This window comes from Cucurbita moschata, unplaced genomic scaffold (genome assembly GCF_002738365.1).
Source record: "Cucurbita moschata cultivar Rifu unplaced genomic scaffold, Cmos_1.0 Cmo_Scf00003, whole genome shotgun sequence".
Lineage (NCBI taxonomy): Eukaryota > Viridiplantae > Streptophyta > Magnoliopsida > Cucurbitales > Cucurbitaceae > Cucurbita > Cucurbita moschata.
Genome location: NW_019268519.1, coordinates 1838986 through 1864598, shown reverse-complemented (window position 1 = coordinate 1864598; position 25613 = coordinate 1838986). Strand labels below are relative to the sequence as shown.

The 25613-nt window shown below is 35.4% G+C and overlaps 4 protein-coding genes across 10 annotated transcripts in view; 2 read left to right on the top strand and 2 right to left on the bottom strand.

Moving 5' to 3' along the window:
- The window catches only part of LOC111436569 (U3 small nucleolar RNA-associated protein 25), a 15889-nt gene extending 6599 nt beyond the window's left edge, over positions 1 to 9290 (bottom strand). Inside the window, exons 1-15 of one of the 2 annotated variants that reach the window (XM_023074316.1) lie at positions 9128 to 9290; positions 8853 to 8973; positions 8532 to 8643; positions 7749 to 7861; positions 6483 to 6651; positions 5516 to 5660; positions 5248 to 5374; positions 3509 to 3609; positions 3291 to 3416; positions 2348 to 2428; positions 1753 to 1946; positions 1210 to 1282; positions 920 to 979; positions 801 to 839; positions 631 to 719 (exon numbers count right to left, since the gene is read on the bottom strand). In XM_023074316.1, coding sequence (XP_022930084.1) covers positions 631 to 719; positions 801 to 839; positions 920 to 979; positions 1210 to 1282; positions 1753 to 1946; positions 2348 to 2428; positions 3291 to 3416; positions 3509 to 3609; positions 5248 to 5374; positions 5516 to 5660; positions 6483 to 6651; positions 7749 to 7861; positions 8532 to 8643; positions 8853 to 8880 — 1457 coding nt within the window. In that variant the 5' untranslated portion in view covers positions 8881 to 8973; positions 9128 to 9290. Of the gene's footprint in view, positions 1 to 630; positions 720 to 800; positions 840 to 919; positions 980 to 1209; positions 1283 to 1752; positions 1947 to 2347; positions 2429 to 3290; positions 3417 to 3508; positions 3610 to 5247; positions 5375 to 5515; positions 5661 to 6482; positions 6654 to 7748; positions 7862 to 8531; positions 8644 to 8852; positions 8974 to 9127 lie in introns of both variants that reach the window. The other variant, XM_023074318.1, reaches the window with a different exon arrangement.
- An 856-nt stretch (positions 9291 to 10146) lies between these two features.
- Positions 10147 to 18206, top strand: LOC111439587 (villin-4-like). 4 transcript variants are annotated; one of them, XM_023077206.1, is made up of 24 exons: positions 10147 to 10484; positions 10857 to 11017; positions 11739 to 11825; positions 11961 to 12060; positions 12182 to 12250; positions 12330 to 12566; positions 12663 to 12840; positions 12999 to 13131; positions 13226 to 13388; positions 13469 to 13616; positions 13729 to 13829; positions 13913 to 14068; positions 14906 to 14974; positions 15077 to 15145; positions 15223 to 15360; positions 15457 to 15585; positions 15923 to 16070; positions 16174 to 16184; positions 16273 to 16413; positions 16524 to 16649; positions 16737 to 16802; positions 16898 to 17228; positions 17322 to 17515; positions 17606 to 18206. In XM_023077206.1, the coding sequence occupies exons 3-24, from the start codon at positions 11770 to 11772 to the stop codon at positions 17717 to 17719; spliced, it is 2877 nt and encodes a 958-aa protein (XP_022932974.1). In that variant the 5' UTR covers positions 10147 to 10484; positions 10857 to 11017; positions 11739 to 11769; the 3' UTR covers positions 17720 to 18206. The 4 variants fall into 4 exon arrangements, with proteins under 4 accessions (XP_022932974.1, XP_022932977.1, XP_022932985.1 ...); XM_023077209.1 differs by lacking the exon at positions 10857 to 11017; XM_023077203.1 differs by lacking the exon at positions 10147 to 10484 and having other exon boundaries at positions 10661 to 11017.
- A 599-nt stretch (positions 18207 to 18805) lies between these two features.
- On the top strand, positions 18806 to 22005 carry LOC111433884 (putative glucose-6-phosphate 1-epimerase). Its single transcript, XM_023071144.1, has 10 exons — positions 18806 to 18919; positions 19306 to 19470; positions 20174 to 20248; positions 20354 to 20410; positions 20499 to 20653; positions 20732 to 20872; positions 20987 to 21089; positions 21261 to 21360; positions 21444 to 21681; positions 21783 to 22005. Exons 1-9 carry the CDS (start codon positions 18806 to 18808, stop codon positions 21656 to 21658), a joined length of 1125 nt encoding a protein of 374 aa, XP_022926912.1. The 3' UTR covers positions 21659 to 21681; positions 21783 to 22005.
- LOC111439615 lies at positions 21893 to 24649 on the bottom strand. 3 transcript variants are annotated; one of them, XR_002709825.1, is made up of 3 exons: positions 23457 to 23859; positions 22698 to 23369; positions 21893 to 22540 (listed from the first exon to the last, which is right to left on the bottom strand). XR_002709825.1 is itself a non-coding variant. In XM_023077226.1 (3 exons), the coding sequence occupies exons 2-3, from the start codon at positions 23715 to 23717 to the stop codon at positions 22755 to 22757; spliced, it is 876 nt and encodes a 291-aa protein (XP_022932994.1). In that variant the 5' UTR covers positions 23718 to 23719; positions 24422 to 24649; the 3' UTR covers positions 22657 to 22754. The 3 variants fall into 3 exon arrangements, 2 of the variants coding, with proteins under 2 accessions (XP_022932994.1, XP_022932988.1); XM_023077226.1 differs by lacking the exon at positions 21893 to 22540 and adding an exon at positions 24422 to 24649 and having other exon boundaries at positions 22657 to 23369; positions 23457 to 23719; XM_023077220.1 differs by lacking the exon at positions 21893 to 22540 and having other exon boundaries at positions 22657 to 23369.
- Between the last annotated feature and the right edge of the window lie 964 nt (positions 24650 to 25613).

Below are 25613 nucleotides of genomic sequence, written 5' to 3'. Positions count from 1 at the left end.
TTTTTTTTTTTTTTTTTTTTTTGATAAGAGACAATTTCATCATCATGAGTGAAATTTACCAGAGGGATGTATAATCCATGATGTTTACAAAAGACCTTCCCAATTTGCAATGAGGGAGGTATAACTATAGGAAGTAAAAATATTGGACAGTTTACACCAAGATATAGCTTGGTAAACAACATTGTCAAAAAGTTTTGTGTAGGTCTGTGTCGTTTCTGCAAATATTCTCTGATTTTTTTCTTTCCATAGATTCCAAAAGAAAGCCATGATGAGGTTTTTCCATAATAGGGTTTTTGCGTTCTTGAAAGGGTGGTACGTTAAGGCCATATCCAAAAAATCCTTTACCTCCCTAGGAAATGTGAGATGCCATCCGAATATACTAAGAATCGTTGTCCAGAAATTTTGAGTGCATGTGCATTGCATAAACAAGTGACTTTGGTCTACATGTAGACCCTCTCAATAATGGCAGTGGAGTCATGGTCGATGGAGATGTTGGGTAGCAAGGGAGGGGAGAGAGGAGAGGGAAGTCATCAATACAGGTTTTATGTGATACCGTTTTATTGTAATCGACATAGATTCTTTTGATTCACATTTGAGTAAAATAATGAACAAAGATAATCTGGAACATACCACTGTCTTATCCGCATCACATCAGTTCCATGCTGCTTCGATGGTATCTTATTCATGTGTTCAATAACGGTATTCACATGGGACCAGTTCTAGTATTCACATGAGCTCAAGGTTATAATGCATCATAAAGCCTATAAACAAAGATTATAGTTTAGTAGCAAAGGAAATACCTGCATTGCTATAATATCTGCGTGATCAATGATTAGGACCTGTTCATATGAAGCATAATCTTCATATAAGCGAAGAAAAAGAGGAGCTACACAAGAATACACTTAATCAGAAGTAATACCTCAATGGAAGAAAGATAATCGACATCTTTCTCCTTGTTTTTCTCCATTTCGCCAAGTTTCTGATAAAAAGTGTTCATAAGTAAATTATGCATTTCCAATTTTATACAAAAAAATGCCAAAATATATCCGACCACACCTTATATATATCATAATTGGTGGGGTTCATTTTCACGGTAAATAATAATCCTACAAATAATAAAAGTATGAAAATATCTACTCGGGGCATAGTGGAAATATAAATTTTTGGGTAAAGAAATGCTCCTTGAAGTTAAGGAAAAAAATAACTCACCGTAATCAGACCAAGGGGTGAAGCGACAATTATGTCCGATGAATAGAAATCACTGAACAACCTAATGCTCTTCCTATAAAACAATTGATACAAATAAGTTGAAAAAATAAATTTATTTTGATTACATGAAAAAATAGAATTTATTAATAAACAAATTTACAAATTCAAATTCAAATTGAAAAAAAAAAAAAGAAAAAAAAAGGCACAACCAAAGGAGCAATTCAAAAACAAAATACACAAAATTTACAAATAGTATTAAAAAAAAGCTTAAAGCTTATGGATGTTGCAAACATTTTCGTTCTCGGGAAACAAGAATTGCAAACTATAAAAAGGAAGAAATTATATTAAAAAATTCCTATAACTAAGGCACAAAAAATTGATAAACATATAATCAATTTTGAGAACGAGAGTAAAAGGCTTATAGCACTTTCTGATCATATGTAAAATAAAAATTTTATGAAGCTACCATATTCGAAAGTCACGAGACTTCTTCTCTGCCAAAAAAATGAATCTGAATAGAACTATAATGTATGCGTAATTCACCTGGTGAACTTGATACCAATCATGAAGAGATCCTCATTATTCCCACCAAAAAGTGCTTGAAAGTCCGAAGGTTTTGAAGATTTTTGAGCGCTGAAACTCTGGTCATTAAGAGATAATTCATCCATATCCTCATTCTTCCCAACATCTCCATTTCCAAAATCTTTGTATAGACGGTCAAGATGCTCCACTGTAACCTAAAAATCATAGGAAAAAGGTTAAAAATGGAGCTAGGTATCTTGACTATGGTTTAACAATCAATTTTTTACTTTAGCTTTGGGGTGTTATTCATTGCAAGAATGTAGTGCAACGTGTGTTGCTGGTTTATTCTGATTATTAATAAAATGCAAGCGTTCATTGCCCCTTGTAAACTAAGCAGATTCATTTGAACTTCATTTACATGTGTCCGTAAAAGAGCGCACGAACGGAAAATTCATTTACATTTAAACTTTATTGCATTCCAGACAATAACCCAACACATATGTCCTACAAAGAGTACACTAGTAGAAATGTGCTAAAAATGCAAAGGAAAGGTAGTACTGCAAGCTATATAGTCCATTCATCACAAACATAATCCTTTCATTAAAGAATTGTATACCTTGTTTGCCGAGGGTGTAAGATGTATCAGCCTTTTAATTACACGAAGTGCAATGCTCGCAAGGGGCAATAAAATCAAAACCTGAGGCAGATTATTGCAACAAAGAATTTAAGCCTTTTTTACAAAGGAAACAAAACTCTTTGAGTAAGTTGACAGAACAAATTAGTTTCAACTATCAAGTTTCTTTCGTTTGGTTTAAACATATAGAAATTATTATTTAGAAAAAAAAAAATGATGACTGATCAATGCCTGAGGTGTAACAGACTTGGAAATTCATTACAATTACGTGAGCTGTTTTTTTCCCATTACAGAAAAACAGTCACCACGTAGACATTGTGACTTGGTCGTTCTACGTTCTGCTGATGCAAGATCACCAAGTGAGTTTCAAAGTGCTAATGCACATACAACAGCAAATAATATGAGAATGTGAGTAAATAATGCAGGAAAACCAGTACCTACAGGAACTAGGTCTGAATATGAAATGTTGAGACTAGCATAAGAATGTCAATTTTATAAGGAAAATACCAAAAGTCAACAAAAAATGTGTAAGGTTTAGAAAACCGTGTATAGAATTATAAGTGAAGGTAAATGTTTTGGTTCGGATTAAATATAAGGATGACGTGCAATGATTGCTAAAACAGATCAAGCAGATAGACATAGAACTGAAAAATGGAGACCAAAAACAAAGTGAAATAGTAGTCACGAAGAAATGCATTAGGTTGCCACCCATGATCAGCTCTAGAAGAACTCTAGTTAAAAAGCGGCATAAAATTCATGGGGTAAAACAGATAAAATAGAAAAGTTGAAAAGCAAATAGATTAGACTGCCTCCAAGTCCTAAGAAAAATTCATGAGATAAAGGGGGCCATAAACAATTAACTGGAGACACTCAAAACCTTTTCAGTATGGCATATAAAAAGAAAATGAAGCACCACAGTTACAACCTTTGGACGAGTAAATCCATGATCAAGAAATTTCTCTCCACTAAGAATCTCGGCACAGTATTTATGCTTGGCCATTTTTGAACTGTTCTTCGTTATGAGGTCTCCACTTTTGAAAACATGATTCAACTGCAAAACATTTTTTTCGCGATTCATTCACACGAACAAATATATATTCTAAATGATTTTCCATAAGGAGAGTGATAGAGAAATGCACGTACAGTATGCATAATATATGAATCCATGATACTTGAGTCTTCTTCAAGACCTTTCAAATAAAACGGTTTCTTGTTGCAGTTCAGTATATCCCGGTAGCTGTTGCCTGAAAGAAAACTAGAAGGATAAGCAACAAAAATGCATATGCACGCACATACACAAACAAACTATTATGAGCATAAATAATCCACAAACACAGATATTTCACCACTCTTGACAGCCAAATGACCCAAATCTACTGCTTTTAGCAACCCAACAAAATCAATACCTCCACACCAATAATCTTAGCTAGCAGTTGGTGTCAGTTCTCATAGAACCAATAATCTTAGACAGCCAACAACAATCACAAAATGTCAGTTCTCATAGAACCTGTAAAACAGCTTGCCAACTTGCCTTGGAATGGAAACATATGCAATCCAAAGTTTTACACACTAGTATGATGGCTTGGGGATTCAAACACGGGACCCAGGGCAGTAAAGCCACCTTTTTTCTTGAAATGTAAGTTTTGAAAGTGGCAGTTGAAAAAATTTTGGTCTTTTCAATTCCTACTTCGTGAGGCAAAAAATTTCAGGGATTTTATTCTTCTATTGTTTTTGAGGTTGTGGCTAAAGGAGAAGTTAAATATCCTTTGAATAAGGTCAAAAAGATCATGGCTATTTTTTGGGAAATGGGGTTAGTAAGAAACAAAAGAATTTCCAATAGCATGAAGGCTCCTAAGGAAGTGGTTTGTAGTTAAGTGATTTTGCACATCTTCTTGGGCTTCCCTCTCTAAAACCTTTTGTACACAATCTAATTCTATAAATAATTGCGAATCGTAGAGCTTTTTTGTAATTCCTTTGCTTTTGTTCAGCTATCTGCCGTATGTAATTTCACATTATCTATGAAATTTGTGTCTAATAAGAAAAACAGTGCAAATTATAAAAGCTAAAACAGCCTAACCTTTTAAACTAGTAGCTTAAGTTAATATAACTAAGCAACTTGCTTATTAGCAGCTAGAAATCATCACAAGTCGGCTGAACTAAAGACATGACAACAACTGATGCCAAGATTGAAACTTTGGGCATTAAAATTTCATAAAGCAGTTTTCTTTTCTCTGACCAGTACTTGTTTGAAAAGATTGAATTAGAGAGAGGAAAGCTTGTACGTTGGAAAAGGAAAACATTTTGGGACAAGTTTGCAAAGATCCAACTAGTTACACAACATTCAAAATTGGTCCTTGGATGAGTTGGTGATATCAAGGGACTATAAACGTAGATCTCTACAATCTAGGGAAAGAATTACAAATTGGAAAGACAACAAAGAAGCTAATTCTCAGTCTCTTGATCAAGTCAATCTCTACGAAAGAAATAGAGAATATTAAGAAATACTGTAGATTTTGCAAGGTTCTCTAACTCCAGACTATGAACTTTTGTTTAAGATTCCTCTGTATGCTTTCATTTTTTTTTTCAATGACAGATTGGTTTTTTATCCAAAACTATATTTAAGATTAATGCTTACTCCTGCATCTTACCTTGTTTTCTGTTTCATCCAACTTTGAGTCCTCATCTAAATCATATTTACAAATATGTTCATGAAAAAAAAAATTGAACAAGAATATGCGAATGAAATATTCAATTCTTATCCCGTAAAAGGAATCTTCTGATAGGGGAGAATATGAAAGCTTGTAAAGGTGTGCGGCAATATATTCAAAAGCAATTGTATACAATATACACATATACCCAAAAAAAAGAAAAAGAAAACTCACAAAGGGAAAAGAAAAATCTTTGTCTCGACGAATGAAAGTCAGTGCCTCCAGATGTCTTGTACACATCCAACCAATGCTCATATAACCTTTGCTTAAGATTGTAATTACTAGATTTGGTTTCTAAATCCTGAAATATAATCATTAAAAATATTTAGCATCAACAATCAAAAGAAGAACTTGAGAATTAAAATTTTTGATAAGGATGGAAGATGAACTCACAAAAATAAATCAGATTTCAAAAACTCTACAGATGTAAAAATTAAAATACCTTTAGAAGGCACTCTCCGGTCCCTGACCACTTGCAGTTAGACATCCCTACTGCAGGAACCGCCCATGTATATTTCCATTTCATTTTAGGGAAATTCTCAACCTCTTCTTTTGATAACTTGTGCTCCATGTGTTTGTTAAAAGAACTGCATAAATAGAAGTATAAGCAATAAATCATATGACTATGATCTCTATGGCCAAGTAAAAGCTTCATTCCTTAATTTTATTTTTAAAAGAAACAATTATAATGATAATAATAATAATAAGAGATTAAAAGGCCACAACCACACACTTCCAACCAACATCCTTTTAGTTACAAACCTCTTCCATCGAAAATACCTAAAGAAAATTGAACTCATCAAGTCGCTAAAACTGAACAATCCAACCCAACACCAATGAGTGAGTTGGGAGAATAAGTCCAATAAAATTGATTTGAGTAGAACCAAAACAACTTGAAATCACTAACTAAAAAAATTATTTCACTCTATAAGTCAAGTATTTGAGATCGTTTTTCGTTTCACTGGTTGCCACTTCTGACTTCCCTTTTCACAAAATTTTACGAACATTTGAAAGAACTCTGAAAATAGATAGTTCGCGAATTAAAATTTATACATTAAGTATTGGTGGTTTACTATCTTTTTCAAAAATAAATGACTAAACCAACTCAACCTAGATAGAACCCATAATCTAACGAGAGTCTTTGAGCTTAGGAAAATTTCCAATTCAAACATTTGGAATTGTCTAGAACTCCACCCAACCCAATCAACGAACGCCCTAAATTTAGAATTGAAGAAATCAGTACTATATAGATTAATATCTAAACAAGCAACTATAATTTTTATGTCATTGACTTCATGGTTCCAACTTAAGAAAGGGTTGAATATTTGAAGAGAAATCTATAATATGAGATTAGATCTCAAAAACAAAGGACATGATTTATATGATTCACCATAAAATTATGGACTAACCTAGTTATATCTGATGTAGAAGGGTCACCATGCAAACCAACTTCAAGCTCATTTTCCTGATCTGTGTCAGACCTATCAGATTCAGTGTCTTCTTCAGTTTCGCTGTTTGGCATTGGCTCAGACATATTGTTCCCCAAAGATGAACTTTTAGGTGACTCATCATCAGTCCCTACAATATGGAGAATTTGTATAATGAAATAAAAGCAAAATTATGCAACGGAATGAATCCAAACAATAATATAAAAATAACGTTAGGTCATATAAGTTTCATATAGAAAAGATGATAAAGACGATGTTCAAGTCTTAAACAAAAAGGACTAGTGAAAACTAATAAAAGAAACTTTCTTCGTCATTAAATTTCTGTAATTTGTGTAAGGTACTGTCTTCTAAAAAGAATGAAAAATTACAAAACTTGGCTGTACCAAAGCATAGGTTCAAGCACACACGGGAGCCACCAAAAGAAACCTAGAAGAAACTCCTGGATTTTACTCGGGTTATATTTAAAATTTTGAATATTCTTAAGCCTGACTGGGGATTCAACTCCTTCAATGAAATTTTAGATGACATTCTTAGCAAAAGATTAGAAGCATAATGCTCAAACTTCTCATAACAAAATTGTTGGTCTTCACAATCAATTTTAAGGTCTATCCCCATCAACAGGACAAAACCTCTACTTTACAAAAAGGCCCGAAAAAGAAATGGTGGAAACATGAAAAGAGTTTCCACATTCTGCCATTTAGGATAATGGGCACTATTCTTCATAGTTTAACATACTAACGAGGCTCCAAGCAAAGAACAAAACAGAAAGCCAGGTCAATGAAAAGGTCAAGGTCAAGACCAGCCTCGATTTTCCCCATTGTCAGACTTCTTTATTTGGGAAACAAGAAACAGAGAAAAATGTCATTTCCTGATATTAACATTTACCAACAGGTTCAATAAATAATTAAGTTAAAACCATCAATGCCATAAAACAGCATTACTGGTAAAGATAGTCTAATAGTCTTAGCCATGAGAACATATACCATAAAACAGCATTACTGGTAAAGATAGTCTAATAGTCTTAGCCATGAGAACATATACATCTGTTGACGGTAAGAAGAAGAAAAGTTTTAAAACAATATTGAAACACGTTGTTAGTGTCTTGAGAAACAAAGGACCACTTTGATGACTAGAAGTTCTACAACTAGCCAAAATATTAAAAATCAACGGTCAAAAAGATACTGAAACATAAATAACAATGCCATGAGAAACCCATAAAACTCTTACCTTCCTCTTCTTCCTCTTCTTCCTCCTCCTCCTCCTCCTCTAATGCACTAGAAGATTCAGGACAGCTATCCTCATCATCCTCTGTGTCACTTCTGCCTTCTTCTTGTCTTTGTCTAGGGAAAAACATGGACAAGACAAGGCAAAAAAGAGAAAGTTCAAATTTAAGGCAAATATAACTGCCTTAGCAACTTGCAAAAAGAAATAATAAAAAATAATTTTTAAGTTACAATGGTAATTTGTTCTAAGTGAAGTTTAATAATTCCACGAGCTAAGTAGTATAAAAAGAAATATTGTGTTGTCCAACAACTTGTGTATAGAGCAAACATGTCTCTCTAATGAAAATTTATATGCATAATATATCTGCCAGTACACGATTAACGACTCAAATTAATAAGCATCAGGTCACAACATTAACCACCACTAATCCAAGATCGTCAGAATCAAATTTGATATTCCTCATTTTACGGCCTAGCTTCTAGTTTTTCGTGCAAGATTAGTAACTGGCCCAACTCTCACGTGAGGCTTTCTCTAAATGGCAGGCATCGTGATAGAAACATGGACAGTACAATAATAAATCACGCTTATGCGTGAAATGTAACCCCAACAAATAGTAAAACCCTATTTAATTCATATTTGCGGCAAATTAATGAACCAAGGTATCAAACACAATTCGACAATCTAGAGATAGTAAATATTCTTTAAAATTAGAATAAACCATATCAAATAGCATTTAGTTTTCTAATAATAATAATTCAGTATCAAAATCCAGTTAATGAATACTACCTTTTCATACATGAAGCAGCAACATCCTTATTACATGATTGTAATTGCATTAACAAATTATCATAGTTTGATTGCTCTTTGAAAACTTCAAGCTCCTCGGCCTCACTGGCTCCTACACAAAAATTCACCATAATTGCCCTCGCATATGAAAAGTAAGTGCGCACTAAAGGAAATATAGACACAAATACATCATTGTCAATAAGAAGCAATATATAAAATAATCATCTCAGAACTGTATTTCTTCATGAACTAGCTAAGCAATCAAGCCATATTCCCAACAAAAGAACGAAAGAAAGAGAAGGAAAAATCAAGAATCCTCACCTCGTTTACGAACTAACTGCTTCACCATTGATGAATATTTTCACTGGAAAATTCTGAAAATATGCCCAGCTTCTATGCACACGTCAGGTTCCAATGGTATTGCCTGCTGAATAATTGATCCCTAGTTTTCCACAAGGCTTTATTAGTAGCTATTCTACTGTCTTTAGTTAAAATAATAATAATTAATCAAACAACACCTTCGTTCTTCCATTAGAAGCTCCTAATTTGTATTTTTCAAGTAAGAATAAAGACATGGATGGAGATCGGAAGTATACCAGTAACGACAGAGAGTAAAAAATCAGTGCAAAATCGGCGGCACGAGCGGAAGTAAGACGACGGCGGTGACACTGAGTTGTTGCAGAGAAAGAGACCGCGTTTAAGGAGAATAAAAAGTGGCGGGGAAACGTGCGACTCGGAGGAACATGGAAGAGTTAGGTTTCCTAATTCTTTTATTTACTTCTATATATTATTTGGGATGGATTTTTTATTTTTTTTAAATAGATTAATAAAAATACCGAACTTTATAATTTATTTCAAAACACAAAAAAATATATATCTTTAAACTAATAATACTACTAAATTTTTTAAAAAATCTAAAAAAATTCCTGTAGATTTTAAAAAATCCAATAATAAATTTTGAAAAGTTTTGTAGTACCTTTAAAAATTTTAAAAACTAAAAAAAGACACATTTAAATAGGTTTAAAAGTTAAAAATCATTCGATATTCAGTAACATTAAAAAATTTAGAAAAATTCTATTAGGTATTAATTGACGGTTTTCATCTATATATTGAAGTAATAATTTTTTTTATATAAAAATAAATGACGTTAATGTTACTTTTAAAGTTTTACGCTTTTAATACAATAATAATTGTAAGGTATTTTTAACGGGTTAAAAGAGTTAGAAAAGTATTAATAAAATTTTGTAAAATTTGTCCATATTTTTTAAACACTATAATAAATTTAAAGGTATCTTTTAAATGTGAAGAATGAGTAGTTACAATTACCCAATCAAGATCCCATTTATTAGCCATTTTATTTTAATATTTAAGAGTTTATATATATATATATATATTCCTTAAATTATCACATAATTTTAAAATATATATTTAAAAAATCAAGTTAAATTTAAAAAAATAAAAGTAATATTAGCCAAATTCATAATCACTATTTTATTAATTACTTTTGTGCTGGAACTGTACTGTCAAGCGTTAACATACCATAAGCAAATTGAATTAGCCTAACCCAATTAAGGGGCAAAAAAGGAAATCCAAAAAAGCAAAAGAAAACAGAGGGGAGAGAGAGAGAGAGAGAGAGAGAGAGAGAGTCGCTTGCTTCCTATGGCAAAGCCCCACCGTAGGCTTTTTGGCGGTGTGCTTGAATCATGGACGGTGACCGACCATCCTCTCTCTCTTCATTCGCAGCCAATCCTCACAGAGCGGAAGTCGGCTAACCCATTTGCCAATTTCAATCTCCCGACCAACCGATTTCTTCCCTTTTCATGCTTTAATTTCTTTTTCCTTTTTTTTAATCTTCCATTCAAATGCACAACAATTAAACTATTATGTGAAGAAACGAGGGATTTCATTTCACAGTCAACAGGGAACCCCACCATTCTCATTTACAATTTACAGGTACCCATCTGTTTTTGTTTTTTTGTGTTTTTCTCTTGTTTCATGGTGTTTCTTTGTTTATTTTACTGCATTCTACTGTTCATTTCGTCTAGTTTTATCCTTTACTGTTGTAAATTTGTGATGAGATTAATAGGGTAACAGACTTCTAAAGAATCTTCTGTTTAAACAAGAAAATTCCACAAAATTCATCTGGGTAATGTGGTATTGCGGTGAAAAGGCTAATCCCTGTTGTTTTATCTCGTGGGGTAGTGTTTTTTTTCTTCGTTGTTGTTATAGTTAGTGATATGCACGCCTGTCCTTAATCATTCCCTCCATATTCTCTCTCTGAATTTCTTAATCCTATTATCTCCTCTTCTTCTTCTTCTTCTTCAGCCTCGGTTTTCTCTCTTTGTCCTTGCCTTCTTACTCTCCCCTCCGTTTTCTCTACTGGGTTGTGAAGATTCTACAAATTCCATAAGCTTGTACAAGCTAGGATTCGATCTGGGTGACTGTCTTTTTTTCCTGTTATTATTCTCCAAGTTTTGTTCATCCAGGTACTTCAATATTTTGGCTTCTCATTCTTCATTTTCCTCTTCTCTATCTTGTGCATTAACTATGTTTATCCCTCGTTTTTCTACCAAATGCCATGCATTGGAGTTTCTTAATCATCCAACCATACGTTCCTGTTCACTTCCTTTGTTCCTTGTACCATAGCTTCGTGGGATATGCTTGTCACAAATGATAAAGTACAGAGTTTTTTGTTTGTTGAGCCTGAAATTTTTATTAATAAAACGTTTACTCCTTTACGGTATGTTTCATAAATGACCAGATTTCATAGTTTCATGGGGTTGATTTTGAGATACGAACACTGGGAGGATTTTACCATGTGATGCCAGGAATTGTATATGCGTGTCGTCTTCTATGTTTCGGGGTAGGCTTTCTTTTAGGGATGGTTTTTGTGTGCATTCTTTAATCTCAAGTCGTTATAGTTGCAGGGAACTGAATGTCAAAACTAGTTTAGTGTTGCTTATCCTATGAGTAAGTCCTTGTGACTTCCAAATGTGTTCTACATTTTCTGCCTCTCTTTTAAAATTCAGCTACTTTACATCGTTGTTGAATTGATTGTAATCGCTTGTGCTAATTTGACGACTCACCGAGGTAACTATACCTCAATAGTTCCACTTGTAATAAGATCTCTCTCGACTTCAAACTTGTCTCAATTTAACGATCTGTTACGTTTGTGACCGCTTCGCACTGACTTTATGTAACCAAAAGTGGTAGGTAACAACAACGTTGCGTATATAACATGGCTGTCTCGATGAGAGATTTGGATCAAGCTTTTCAGGGTGCTGGCCAGAAAGCGTATCCTGACATAATGTGAATTAAATAACAATTGAGAAAATCAATTTCTTCCATTTCTTTATTATGTGATTCATTACACTTGCTTCCTCTTTAGCATTTGGAAGTTTCTATTTTGTTTACCTTGACAGTACATAGTGGGCTTGAAGTATGGCGCATCGAGAATTTTCGTCCTGTTCTAGTACCAAAAGCATCTCACGGAAAATTTTTCATGGGAGATTCCTATATAGTCCTGAAGGCAAGTGGTTATCGTTTGATCGTTTACTACGCGCTTTTATTTTAATAGGTATCCTTAACACATAGTACCATAATAAGGTGGCACTCAATCTTTCTAGTGATTCATGTATATAACTTTGCAGACCTCATCCTTAAAAAGTGGTGCTTTGCGGCATGATATTCATTATTGGCTTGGTAAGGATACCACTCAGGTAAGCTCTAATCATTCAGTAATTGTCTGGTAGTTATCTCTTGGTTTTCAAATTTAATTTTTAAGACGTGTCGATATAGGATGAAGCTGGTAGTGCAGCCATCAAAACTGTTGAATTGGATGCAGCCCTTGGAGGACGTGCTGTTCAGTACCGTGAAGTACAAGGTCACGAAACAGAGAAGTTCTTATCATATTTTAAACCGTGCATTATACCACAAGAAGGTGGAGTTTTGTCTGGGTTCAAACACGCAGAGGCTGAAGAACACCAGACTCGGTTGTATGTTTGCAAAGGAAAACGTGTTGTTCATGTTAAAGAGGCAAGTCAAACCTCAGATATGCAGGCTGATAAGGAATTAACTTCACATTTATTCTTCTTTTTTGGTCATTTTATAAGTTGTTCATTCCGATGGCAGGTTACTTTTGCTCGATCTTCGCTTACCCATGATGATATTTTCATTCTCGATACCAAGTCTAAAATATTCCAATTTAATGGTTCCAACTCATCCATTCAAGAGAGGGCCAAGGCATTGGAAGTAGTTCAATACATTAAAGATACGTATCACGATGGAAGATGCGGAGTAGCTGCCATTGGTAAGTAAACAGAACTTTAGTATCCCATTGCTTAAAATAAAAAATATTTATTTCATTTATTAATTTTGTTATAACAAGTTTAGTTTCATAAACTTGAAAGCTCATAGTTTCTATGGTATCATGTTGCTAATAATCCAATCATATCTATTGTCATACAGAGGATGGCAAATTGATGGCAGATGTTGATACTGGAGAATTTTGGGGTTTATTTGGTGGTTTTGCTCCACTTCCAAAACGAGTAGGCAGTGAAGGTGATAAGATGGTCGATTCGCATCCAATTAAACTACTATGGTATAAAATCATTTTCAGGTTATCACTTCAAAGTTATCAATAAGTTTTGCTGGAATAAAATCATATTTGCTTCCATGATCTCTAATTTTTGTAGTGTTGAGAAGGGTAATAGAGAATCTGTTGAGGCCGATTCTATAGCTAGGGAGCTGTTAGACACGAATAAATGTTATATTCTAGATAGCGGGGCGGAAGTTTTTGTATGGATGGGGAGAAATACCTCTCTTGATGAAAGGAAAGGTGCCAGCAGAGCTGCAGAAGTAATTTTCTGAACCTCCCTAGTTCATTGATCTATGTTTATCTGAGGACTTGAGTTTCTTATATTTCTTCTTGTTAACAGGAGCTAGTCAGTGATCCTGATCGTCCACAATCACATATAATGCGTGTGATTGAAGGCTATGAACCTATAATATTCCAAGCCAAGTTCGATTCATGGCCAGAAACAACTGATGTAGGCGTATCGGAGGATGGTAGGGGCAAAGTTGCAGGTTGGTAAATGAAGAAATTGTTTGATTCAAGGTTCTTTGAGTAGATCTTTTGGGTTAATTTCCCCTGTTTTTTTTTTTTTTTTTTTTTTTTTTTTTTTTTGTTATCTTTTAGCACTTTTGAAACGTAGAGGAGTTAATGTGAAGGGTCTTTTGAAAAATGATCCTGTAAAAGAGGAACCTCGACCTTACATTGATTGTACAGGAAATCTACAGGTAAATATGGTTAGAAAATCGCTACCCTGTTAATAATCACCATAAATGATTTACCTAATGATGTCAGCTCCCTAATTTTACAGGTCTGGCGTGTCAGCGGCGAGGAAAAACTTCTACTTCCCGTCTCTGATCAGTCAAAATTTTACACTGGAGATTGCTACATTTTCCAATATTCCTACTCCGGAGACGACAAGGAAGAGTTTCTCGTCGGAACATGGTTTGGGAACCAGAGTGTTGAGGTAGTTAACATTTTCATCCCAAATTCCTTTCAGTCACCCCTGTTAGGATTGTATAACAATGCACAGTCTCGATCTAGATGAACACAAATAACAGAAGAGAGAAAATGCAAGTAGGAATATTGGCTAGAGGTTTATATTAATGCGACTTCAAGTATGTACAGTAAGAGAGAATACAAAGAATATAGAAGGTACATACTTGAAGTCATCAATATAAATCTTTAGCCAATATTCCTCGCATTTTCTCTCTCTTATTCTTTGTGTTCATCTAAATCGAATGTGTTGTTGTGAGATCCTAACAACTGGTATCACTTCATAGATCGTGGTGAATCTCGCCTAACTTTGATACCAGTTGTTAGGATCACACAACACACACTCGATCTAAATGAACATAAAGAACAAGATGCAAGTAGGAATTTGGCTAAATGTTTATGACTTTAAGTTTGTATAGTAAGAGAGAATACATAAAGTATATACTTGAAGTCATCAATATAAATCTTTAGCCGATATTCCTCCGTACATTTCCTCTCTTTTATTCTTTGTGTTCACCTAGATTGAGTGTGTTGTTGTGCGATCTTAACAACCACCTCAACTCCCCTGTGAGTACACAAATGAAAATGGATCATGTCGAACTAGGTATAGTGACGCTTTGACTATGTCACGTTTGAAGCATCAAAATATTTGAATAATGATTTGTGAGAAGTTGTTTAAGGCAACATTTTCTATAGGAAAAGTTGTAAGCATAAAAAGATTTTTCGTGGCATGTCCAGGTTCGATTCTATGTATTTATCATTTATTTTCGTAAGGAATATCTTGTAAGTGCATTTCCTTTTGAAATAGGAAGAAAGGGCTTCTGCTCTATCGCTCGCCGCCAAGATGGTCGAATCACTGAAGTTCCTGCCTGTTCAGGTATCTTCCGCGATTTGTATGTTTTGCTTAATTAGTTAAATTCATTTCATCTAAATTATTTGTCGTCTCTAATTAAAGATATCGTCCGTTTCAAATTACTAGGCTCGAATTTACGAAGGATTTGAACCAGTCCAGTTCTATTCCATTTTCCAGAGCTTTATCGTTTTTAAGGTATGTTTGCTTCTTGAGATTAAAATTTTCTTTATATTGAATTTTTTCCTAAAGTTGACTGATAAAAAATTTTGCAGGGTGGGATGAGTGATGGCTACAAGAATTACATTACAGAAAACGAAATTCCAGACGTGACGAATTCAGAAGACGGTGTTGCATTGTTTCGGGTCCAGGGCTCTGGCCCCGAGAATATGCAAGCAATTCAAGTTGAAGCAGTACGTTGCCCTCGCCCCATGGTCTTGCACTTTCATCCTGTGCATACTTCAGCTAATATACACATTGTTGTTTTTTTGTTCTTTTGTTCCCATCAGGTCGGATCCTCTTTGAATTCCTCTTATTGTTACATTTTACATAGTGGCCCTACTGTTTTTACTTGGTGTGGAAGTCTTACCACCCCTGATGACCAGGAACTTGTTGAAAGATTTCTGGATGTGATAAAGGTGATAGTTATACGCCCTTATGGACACAATATTCATGGATGGTTGAGTTCCTATGATAAGGATCATTGAGTTACTTCTTACTTTTCAATGATGTACCCTTTTGAATCAAGCTGCCATTAGAACATGTAAAATCATTTGTTGTTCATTAAAGGATTTTGGGCAAATAGTCTCCCGGTGCCGAAGGCAAACGCTATTGGATACGTTCTCGACCATCAGAATATTTCTTAACCATGCATTAATTACTTCGAAAATTCTTTTCTGCTCTCGTTCAGCCCATCTCGACATTCGAGTTCATCTCTCGAGATTTCTTCTCATATAAATGCCCAATTTTCTGCAGCCTAATTGTCAATCTAGGCCACAGAAGGAAAGCACAGAGTCTGAACAATTTTGGGAATTGTTGGGAGGAAAATTGGAATATCCTACTCAAAAAATTGCTCGGAATAATGAGAGTGATACACACTTGTTCTCTTGCACTTTTTCAAAAGGTTTGTATCAATTAATACTCTTTCATCATTATTGTTCTTGTTTTTGTTTGTTTACATCTCTAACTTTGTTCATAACTTTGTTCATTATGGTGGCATCTTGCAGAAAATTTGAAGGTATTCTCTTTTTATCTCGTTCTTGTAATGTTTTCGAAGAACGTATATCGTAAATCGTTCTTAGTTTCGTGTTTTGATGTTATTGCAGGTTGCAGAGATATTCAACTTTCGCCAAGATGATCTGATGACGGAAGATATTTACATTCTTAGTTGTCACTCTGAGATCTTTGTTTGGGTTGGCCAACAGGTTGACCCCAAGACTAAACTGCATGCTTTACAGATTGGTGAGGTACGTCCATCAGGAGATTGAATCCCTTTTTGAATTTTATTGTCACTCAGTCTCTTATGTCTGCTATAAATGATTTTTACAATTTTACTTCTTTTCCATATTCTTGACAGAAATTTCTCGAGATTGATTTTCTTCTCGAAAAATTATCACGTGAAACTCCGATATATATCGTTATGGAAGGGAGCGAGCCACCATTTTTCACACGTTTCTTCTCGTGGGATTCTGCAAAATCCGCTGTAAGAATTTTATGCCAATTGTGTGTATGATCATCTGTATTCCGAAGCTCAGACGATAATCCGTTTCTTTTAATTATTCGAATACAGATGCACGGAAATTCGTTTCAGAGAAAGCTTGCATTAGTCAGAAATGATGGTACTCCTGCTGTAAATGTAAGTCATCTCTTGTTTTCCTATCTAATTAGCCTTAGCTTAAGCTTTTGAGTTCAATAATAAGTAAGACAATATTTGAATGGACCTTTAATCAGAAACCGAAGCGGAGAACTCCTGTAATGTATGGAGGGAGGTCGAGTAGTGTGCCCGAAAAATCACAGCGCTCACGGAGTGTGTCGTTTAGTCCCGATCGAGTCCGTGTGAGAGGAAGGTCGCCTGCTTTCAATGCATTAGCTGCAAATTTTGAGAACCCAAGTGCTAGAAATCTATCTACTCCTCCACCAATGGTTAGAAGATTATACCCAAAATCTATTACTCCTGATTCATCAAAGCTGGCTTCTAAAAAGGCAGTCATAGCAGCACTTAGTGCAAGCTTCGAACAGCCACCACCCGCTCGAGAATTTATCATACCTCGCTCTTTGAAGGGTACAAGTTCATTCAAGTTTCACCACAGTTTGTTCTCGTTCATCACGATTTTCCTAACTTTATTGAATTAATGGGTTTCTTTTGGGAGCCTAGGTGCCTCGAAGCCGAAACCCGAGTCGGATAATAAAGAGAACTCCAAGAGCAACAGATTAGGATCTCTTACTATACAGGAAGATGTGAAGGAGGGTGAAGTTGAAGATGAGGAAGGTCTCACAGTACATCCGTACGAGTCCCTTACGACACTGACGAGTACTCCAATTCCAGACATCGACGTGACGAAGCGAGAGGTAACCATTCATTGACAAAACCATTTGATGGAAACTAGAAATATCGTTAATCTACATCGAGTTCTGATGCGTGGAATTGGAAACGTGCAGACATACCTGTCCTCGGCGGAGTTCAAGGAGAAATTTGGAATGACAAAGGATGAGTTCTATAAGCTACCGAGATGGAAGCAGATCAAACTTAAAATGGTGTTACATTTGTTCTAGAGCTCCTTGTTTAACAATGCCTTTGATTGCTCGTCTTTGAGGTTTGGTTGCCAGTAGCAGTGTTCGTTCGTTGTAACGATATCGGTTCGTGTTCTATAAACCGATACTCTAATCGATTGCGCCATCATTCTGATCGTCCGCAGCTGTGCAACTCAGAGTTCTTAATGGAGAGCATCAGTGCATTTTAAGCTGTCTCTGCTCCCAAACAAAACTCAGAGCTGTTCTTTAGTGGTTTGAATGTGTCTAGAGCTTTCACTAGCAGTTGAGTTAGTTGTGTGATTATTTGCTTTGAAAATTGGTTTGGTTTTTGTTTATCTAATTCTTTTTTAATTTGATTTTGTTTTCTATTTTTTTTATTAAAAAAAAAAAAAAAAAAAAAAACAGAGAGAGAGAGAGATAGCAATTACTTTTAGTTGTATTGATTGATGGCTGAGGATGGAATCATGTACAGACAGCATTGTATAAACCAGTCCTCTCATTTTTGTTCTTTTTTTTTTTAAATAAAAATTTATTATTTTTTAAAGTAATTTCCTCATTTATTACGTTTGAAAAGAATTTGAAAATATTTTTTAATAAATACTAATATATTACTGATACATCAATACCACATGTAAAATTATATTTACATTTTGTTAAAGTCAGAACTATAAACGATGTCGCAATTGTTCCCGTCAACGATTATCGTAACATTTTTTAAGTTGGTAAAAATAAAGTTGTCAATAAGACCAAATTGAACTTTTAGTTGGATCTCTACGATCCACAAGGGTGGTGAACGACCATGCCTAGGATTCAACACCTTTGTGCAGGCGTTCCCTGCTACATGATCATGTTATTTACTTCTCACTTCTAAAGAGTGAAAACTATATTCATCATAAAATTGCGTATTTGACACAAAAAAGGAAAGTGCATACTATTGGTATAAGTACTGACTTTCAGTTATTTTCAAGTCTTTCTTAGTTATCCTATCCTCACGATCACTCTCGTTCGGATATAGTCTCGATTCATTCATGTATCATTCTTTTACTCAAGTGCCACGAATAGTTGAAAGAACTCTTGTATCAATAAAAAATCAATGGATTGTTGAAAATGAATCGTAGAATTAGTCTCGAGATGAAGGCGAGATTGATGGAGAAATGTATATCATGGCTTAAATGCAACGGGCCAAAACAAGAAGAAACGAAAGACGTTGAAAAAAAAGAGGTATATTAGTAATATATGGGTGTAAATAAGTTATCATATTTCATTAATATATGTGAAATAAAGTATATTTCATTAATATATGTAAAATAAAGCATATAATACAGTTCATATTAATAAAAAGAAGGAAAGCGCTGGGTATATAAATAATGTTTGACTAAGTCAAATTTGCATGGGATTATAGATCATGAACCGGAAAAGCCTGTGAGTGAGAGTGATTATCGCATATAAAAGAAATTCGAGGAGAATGATTCGCGACCAGGAAACGATTGCTACAATTCCAGTGACATTCGGATTCACATTCAGATTCACATTCAGATTCACATTCAGATTCATAGATGAAGCGCACAGTAGGTGAATCGTCGTCGTCGTCTTCTTCTTCTCCTCAGGCGACGTCTTCTTCTTCTTCTCAGACGACGTCTTCTTCTAACGTCTCCGCCGCAGCCGCAGCCGCCGCCATTGCCGACTCTCCTATCGGAAGCGTCGAGTTTACCACTGACAGTAATGGTTTGGAGAAGGTGATTCTCCGTGGGCCCCGTCGCAGTTCCGCTGAGGTACCGCGTATATTCCGTCTCCCACAAGAAACCGATCGCGACTAAATTTTGATTTTAGGATTCCGTATCGTATTGCATGTTGTGCGAATCTTCAATTGCGATGGAATTCAAGACTGATTTTCTTGCATGCTTTCTCCGGGTTGAATATGCCATTGCAATCGAATTCATGCATGCTTCCTGGTTTGAATTAATCTGCCATTGCGATCGAGTTGAAGAATCATTTTCATGCATGCTTTTCTGGTTTGAATCTGCCATTGCGATCGAGTTCAACAATCATTTACATGCATGCTCTTCTGGTTTGAATCTGCCTTTGAGATCGAGCTCGAGTTCAAGAATGATTTTCATGCTTTCTGGTTTGAATTAATCTGCCATTGCGATTGATTTCAAGAAGCATTTTCGCTTTTCGTGCGCCAAAAGCTCTATCAATAACTTCCATGCCGGACTGATTTCTTTTCTTTCTCCTATCAATTTACTCATACACATTTCTTTAATTTGCAGAATGAAAAGAACATTTTAGATTCAATTACATATCTTAATCAAGAAAGTCAATTAGATTTCAAAGTATTCAAAATGTGGCGACGTCTTTTGCAATTTCTAGTACGTTAATGGAAGAAAAGGAAAAATTACTCATAGGAATTTTTTGTTCTAATTTTTATTGACGTGTTAATTTGTGGTTATTCTGTCTGAGTACCGTTTTGGCTAGGTGTTGTTGTACGGAGGTCAGGTGTTGTCTTGGAAGAATAAATTGGGAGAGGAATTGCTTTTTGTGAGCACAAAGGTAACTAATGAACTAATCTTTTCTTTGAGTTAAATTAATGAATTAATTCGATTCGCGCCATTATTGTTATTAGATTTTGAAATGAAGAGGTCGAATCGAATGCAGGCTGTGTTTGCGCCTCCGAAGCCAATTCGCGGGGGAATTCCGATATGCTTTCCTCAAGTAGGTGTAAAAATTTCCATTGTGTTCGTCAAAATCAAAATTGTTGTGGTTTGGGCGGTGAAGAAAAACAAAACTCTCTTCGCTACAGTTTCTCAACAATGGTATGATAGAGCGACATGGATTTGTGAGGACGAGATTCTGGAGAATCGATTTGGATCCCCCTCCTCTCCCTACCGCTGCACCTTGCAGCTCTTACATCGACTTGATTCTCGACGAACAAGATCGCTGGACATGGCCTCACAAGTAAGATCCCTTTTTATTATTCTTCTTCTTTCTTTTCAATTCATGTTTTCATTCCTATTAATTTTCGTCTGCAATCAGATATGAATTTCGTCATAGAGTTGCTTTGGGCTACGAAGGGGAGCTGCGATTGACATCACGTATCAGAAACATAAGGCCCTCTGGAAAGCCGTTTTCCTTTACTTTTGCTTACCTTCCCTATTTGTTTGTTTCTGACATAAGGTTTGGGGCTTGACTTTTTGCTCACTATCTGTTTCTTGAAATCATTTGGTTTCAAACTTCATACATATGTCACTTTCATTCACTCGTCCGATTGGGACGGGTTTCTGTGCGCAGTGAAGTACGTGTGGAGGGAGTGGAGACGCTCAACTATCTTGACCACTTGCAGGAAAAGGAGCGTATAACTGAACAAGCCGATGCTATAACATTTGAATCGGAGGTTACTCTCTCAGAACTTTCTTTACTCTTTTTAAGAACACCAATACTGTTTATGAGATGAATTAACGAATTCTTTCTCATTAACATACGGAGATTTATATTCATAATTAACATTGTTTGATATTCACCAAGACAAACTCTTTCATACATCGTGTGTTTGGTTGTTTGTTAGGTGGATAAGGTATATGTATTAACCCCAACAAAGATCGCAATTTTGGATCACGAAAGAAAGAAAACCATTGAACTGCGGAAAGATGGGCTTTTAGACGCGGGTAATCTAGTTCATCACATGCTGTATTTTAATATTCTTTTATAAATTATAATATGCGTTCAATACACATTATATTATATATAGTTGTGTGGAATCCGTGGGACAAGAAGGCAAAGGCGATAGAAGACTTAGGAAACCAGGATTACAAGAAAATGGTTTGTGTGGGAGCTGCTGCTATTGAGAATTACATCACACTGAAACCTGGAGAAGAGTGGAAAGGAAGAATGGAACTAAACTTTGTTCCTTCTAGCTACTGTAGCGGCCAACTTGATCCCCAGAAAGCCCTCTTAGGTGTTTAAGTAGTTCTTCATCATCAAATCCGGTGAGTCTATATTGATTAATTTGCTGTGTCATGGTGTCAGATTTTACCATTGCTAACCCCTGAAGTAATAATAACCTCTCCTCTCTTTGCTGTATTTGCAGATCCCAATTGCAAGATTCGTTCTCTCTCTCTCTCTCTCTCTTTTCTCCTTCACATGGTGGAAGAAATTGAAGCGAAATAGTAATGGTGATGGAAGTTTTGAGATTTTGAGGAGAAGGCAAATACAGCGAAGAATCTTTAGGATTTGGTACATTTCTTCTGTCTGTTTTAGTGTTTAATAAAGACGTAAAGAGAATCGAATGAAGAAATATAGTTTTGATCTAAGCTTTTGTGTCTAATGCTAAAAAGTAGTCAAAAGTTTCGGTGAGGGGAAGGACACAATGATGACATCCTCCCACAAGACAAAATGGGTTACGGTACGGAGCAGCACGCACGTTCAGTAGTGTGATCGTATTAACTTTAAGCACACCATCATTTCATCATCTCTTATCTCTTTCTGGTCAAGCAAGTAACTTTTTCTGTTTGTTATGGCATCTCTCCATCCACTAACACACACAGTCCTTCCTCTTCAAAAATGCCTTTTCTTCTAAATTGACTCACCACCGGCAGTAAAGCTGCAGACACAAATAAAAGGGTACAGAAAAGAAGACAATTTTTGTTCTCTTTGTCCCACTTGATTTGCATCTCTGATATGACACTGTTTCTTTCATTGCCTGGAATTGGATGTTTCCCTGTGTTCCTTTCTTTGCTTGACTTGCAGTGGTCATCATCACCAGTTTTTTAATATAAATTGTCAAGCTTTGGTTATGATGTTGAGCGTCATCAACAGTCTCTGCTCCTACCTTTTTTCTGTTCTTCTCTGATGTTAGAATGCATAATAGTTTCAATATCCTTTTGAGATGCTTTGTTGTAATTTTGCTCAACTTACAAAATTTCTATCTGGAGTTGGAGTAGAAGTGTAGAACACCCTAATACTAGAATCTCAATTGGTTGGAAATGTATTAATGTGAACAAACCTGTTTTTCTTTTTGCAAGTTTTGGAATGATAGATACAAAACTTGTCATCTTCTCTGCTACTTGAGCTTTAAACTTTGAAAGAGCCAATGTGGCCGTTTTGTTTCCTGATCACATGTTGCACTTGAGCTGCTCATGGGGGTGGTTGGGTCACTGCATTCTTCTCCTCTTTCTGATTTGAATGACAAAGATGAATCAATCTCTCTATCCTTATGAGTAATAGGAGGAAAGGATTTTGATCTCTTCTTGCTTAGACTTCCTCCTCCAATACTTAGAGTTAGCTCAACATCACTGTCTTCTTCACACCCATCTATGCACTGCATCTTGTTACTTTTCCTGGCTATCGTCGGAGTGCTTGGCCTGGCTTGGTCCTCGTCAACGGTACTAATGCCAGTCGACATGTCCTCTTCTGCTGGCCTTTCAAGATCAAAGCCTCTTGACATTCTCATGTTGTCTCCAGAACAGCTTCCACTTCTCTCTCTACTACTTGGATCAAGATTGAAAATCAGCCCCTCTCCAGCGGTCTGTGTTGTTGAAGTTTCGCGGTTGTTGAACTGTAAGTGGTTAATTCCTGAACTTGCCATTGGACTCCCTAATGTGTTTTGCTTGGTTTCTTTCCTCAGCTCTTCCATCAACATCTTCTGGACACTGTACAGCCGATGGAGTTCCTTCACCTACAAAACAAACGTTATCTACTTGAGTGGTTGCTGATATAACAAATGAAACAGAAACCAAAGGATAGAATTGAAATGTTCTATTACCTGATTCTTGAATACATTGTCATGGAGCTGCATTGTGTTTTTAATGGCTTCAACGTCTCCTTTCTGCAGCATCTTGTTCAGTGCTTCTTGAAACTTGTCAAGTCCAGTACTCATGGCAGCAGATGTCGTATAGAATTTAGTTGAGTAGCCCTGGAAATGCTGCCACTCATTCACTCTTTGAACTGTGAATGCGTTGCTGCTGCTGCTGTGGGCAGAGGTGGTGGGTAGAGGATTGAAAGTGGGTTCAAATCTTGTTCCCATGCCTGAAACCAAATGGACAACAAAGCCACAACTTTGACAAACCATTCTTGAAACCCACAAAGAAAATTGTCAAAAAAAAGTCATCTTTGACAATTAAGCACAAGCTTTTCCTCTCTCTCTCTCTCTCTCTCTCTCTCTCTCTCTCTCTCTCTCTCTCTCTCTCTCTCTCTCTCTCTCTCTTTCTCTCTCTCCACAAGAGAGAGAGAGAAACAGAGAGAGACAGAGAGAGATTTACATGTAATGGAGGCAGTTATAGCGAGGTAGAAGTCAAATTCTAAGCCAATCCAAATCAAATGTATAGGCTTGGCTAGTCTAGAAGTAAAGAAAATGTTATAATTTCAGGGCTTTCATGGTTTCTTGAACTTGGAAAAGCACAATCAAACAGTGAAGAAACAATGCCAGAAAGGAAGAAAGAAAGAAAGAAAAGGGATTCAGATCCCTCTCTCTCTCTCTCAATATCTGGTGGGCATAAAAATGTGTCCACTTTCCTTCCCATAAGCTCATAAAACATCTTAATTCTATTGGAGGAATTTCTCAGAAAACACCTGAAGTACAGGGTTGAAAAGATAAGGCAGCCTAAAACCACTGACATTGAGCAATCCCCAGCAATACTATGGAGAAAATCCCAGTTCCAACAGAAGAGAAAGAAATTAAACAAAACCCTGCACAGAGAAAATGAAGAAGAAATGGATGATGGTAGTGACCTGATAGAGAAAGATGGTGGATGTTGATGATAGTTTGTTCTTAGGAGACTCATTGAACATCTCTTGCCTTCCTCTCATTCATGCCAATGCTTTGCTGATCAACAAAAACAAACGGAGTGCCCACCTCCCTGATGAATCATAATAATAATTCAGGTTTTGAAAGGACAAAACCCACTCTCTCTTCTCTCCTCTTAATAATTCAGGAGGTACACAATAAGAAACTGTGGATCTCCTTCTCTATCTAATATATATATATATATTTCTTTTATATTATTCTTGGTGTCCTTGAATGTGTTGTATAATATATATATATATATATATATATATATATATATATATATATATATATATATATATATCTAAGGAAGATCAAAGAAAAAGATATTCCAGACAGACAGCTCTCCCATCCCCTTTCAAACATTTGCATCAATGCTGCAAAAAAGCTTATTATCATTATCATTATCCTTCCTTCCTTCCTTCCTTCTCCCCCTTTTTCATGGAACACTGAAAACTTCCTAATCTCTTCCTCTCTCTCTCTCTCTCTCTCCATTTATTTATATCACCTCAACTCTCATCATCCACTCTTACTCAAAACACTTGGGACACAATTGATTTATTAATTTTCTAGAGCATGCGATTAGTTATTAATTTTTCAATTCGGAATTATATGTCATTCATACTATTATGTTGCTTTTTTGTTTACGGTCTATAACATTGCTTTCTTTATTTCTCTCAAATCTTACTTTCAAACTCTCTTTCCAAAATAATTGTGTGCTTTTGTTTTTTAAAACATTCTTCTTGAAGCGGGGCTAAAGTCTTGAATACATGTTTTGAAGGCGCACGATTTTAAGTTGGCTGACTCACTCAATGGTGAGAGTAAGTCACAATCGTTTACGAATGTTATGTGAGACCGCGATTGTGACATTGAGCTTTTATATTAGAATTTTAAGCTAAATTTTATAAATGAAATTTAGTTGTTAAAAAATAAAAAAGAAAATATATAATTTAAAATAGTATTGATAAAGTAAATTTAAAAATAATAATATTCTTCTATTATGAAAATATCTAAACAATTTGAGGTGGGGGAGGAGAGAGAGAGTGGAAAAAAAACAAACTTTTGAACGTTTTTCTCTGTTTAGTAATAATACATTTGAAAGGCTATGTTTTTTTTTTTTTTTTTTTTTTTCTTTTT

Bases quoted from the DNA above. Each gene is read 5' to 3' on its own strand.
- LOC111439587 (XM_023077209.1), top strand. From the start codon at position 11,770: ATGGCTGTCTCGATGAGAGATTTGGATCAAGCTTTTCAGGGTGCTGGC. The intron at 15,361-15,456 runs GTACGTTGCCCT...TGTTCCCATCAG, and splicing joins AAGCAATTCAAGTTGAAGCA to GTCGGATCCTCTTTGAATTC. The intron at 16,803-16,897 runs GTAAGTCATCTC...ACCTTTAATCAG, and splicing joins ATGGTACTCCTGCTGTAAAT to AAACCGAAGCGGAGAACTCC.
- LOC111433884 (XM_023071144.1), top strand. From the start codon at position 18,806: ATGAATCGTAGAATTAGTCTCGAGATGAAGGCGAGATTGATGGAGAAA. The intron at 18,920-19,305 runs GTATATTAGTAA...TCTTCTCCTCAG, and splicing joins AAGACGTTGAAAAAAAAGAG to GCGACGTCTTCTTCTTCTTC. The intron at 21,361-21,443 runs GTAATCTAGTTC...TATTATATATAG, and splicing joins AGATGGGCTTTTAGACGCGG to TTGTGTGGAATCCGTGGGAC.
- LOC111439615 (XM_023077220.1), bottom strand. From the start codon at position 23,762: ATGGTTTGTCAAAGTTGTGGCTTTGTTGTCCATTTGGTTTCAGGCATG. The intron at 23,370-23,456 runs GTAATAGAACAT...TTTGTTTTGTAG, and splicing joins ACAATGTATTCAAGAATCAG to GTGAAGGAACTCCATCGGCT.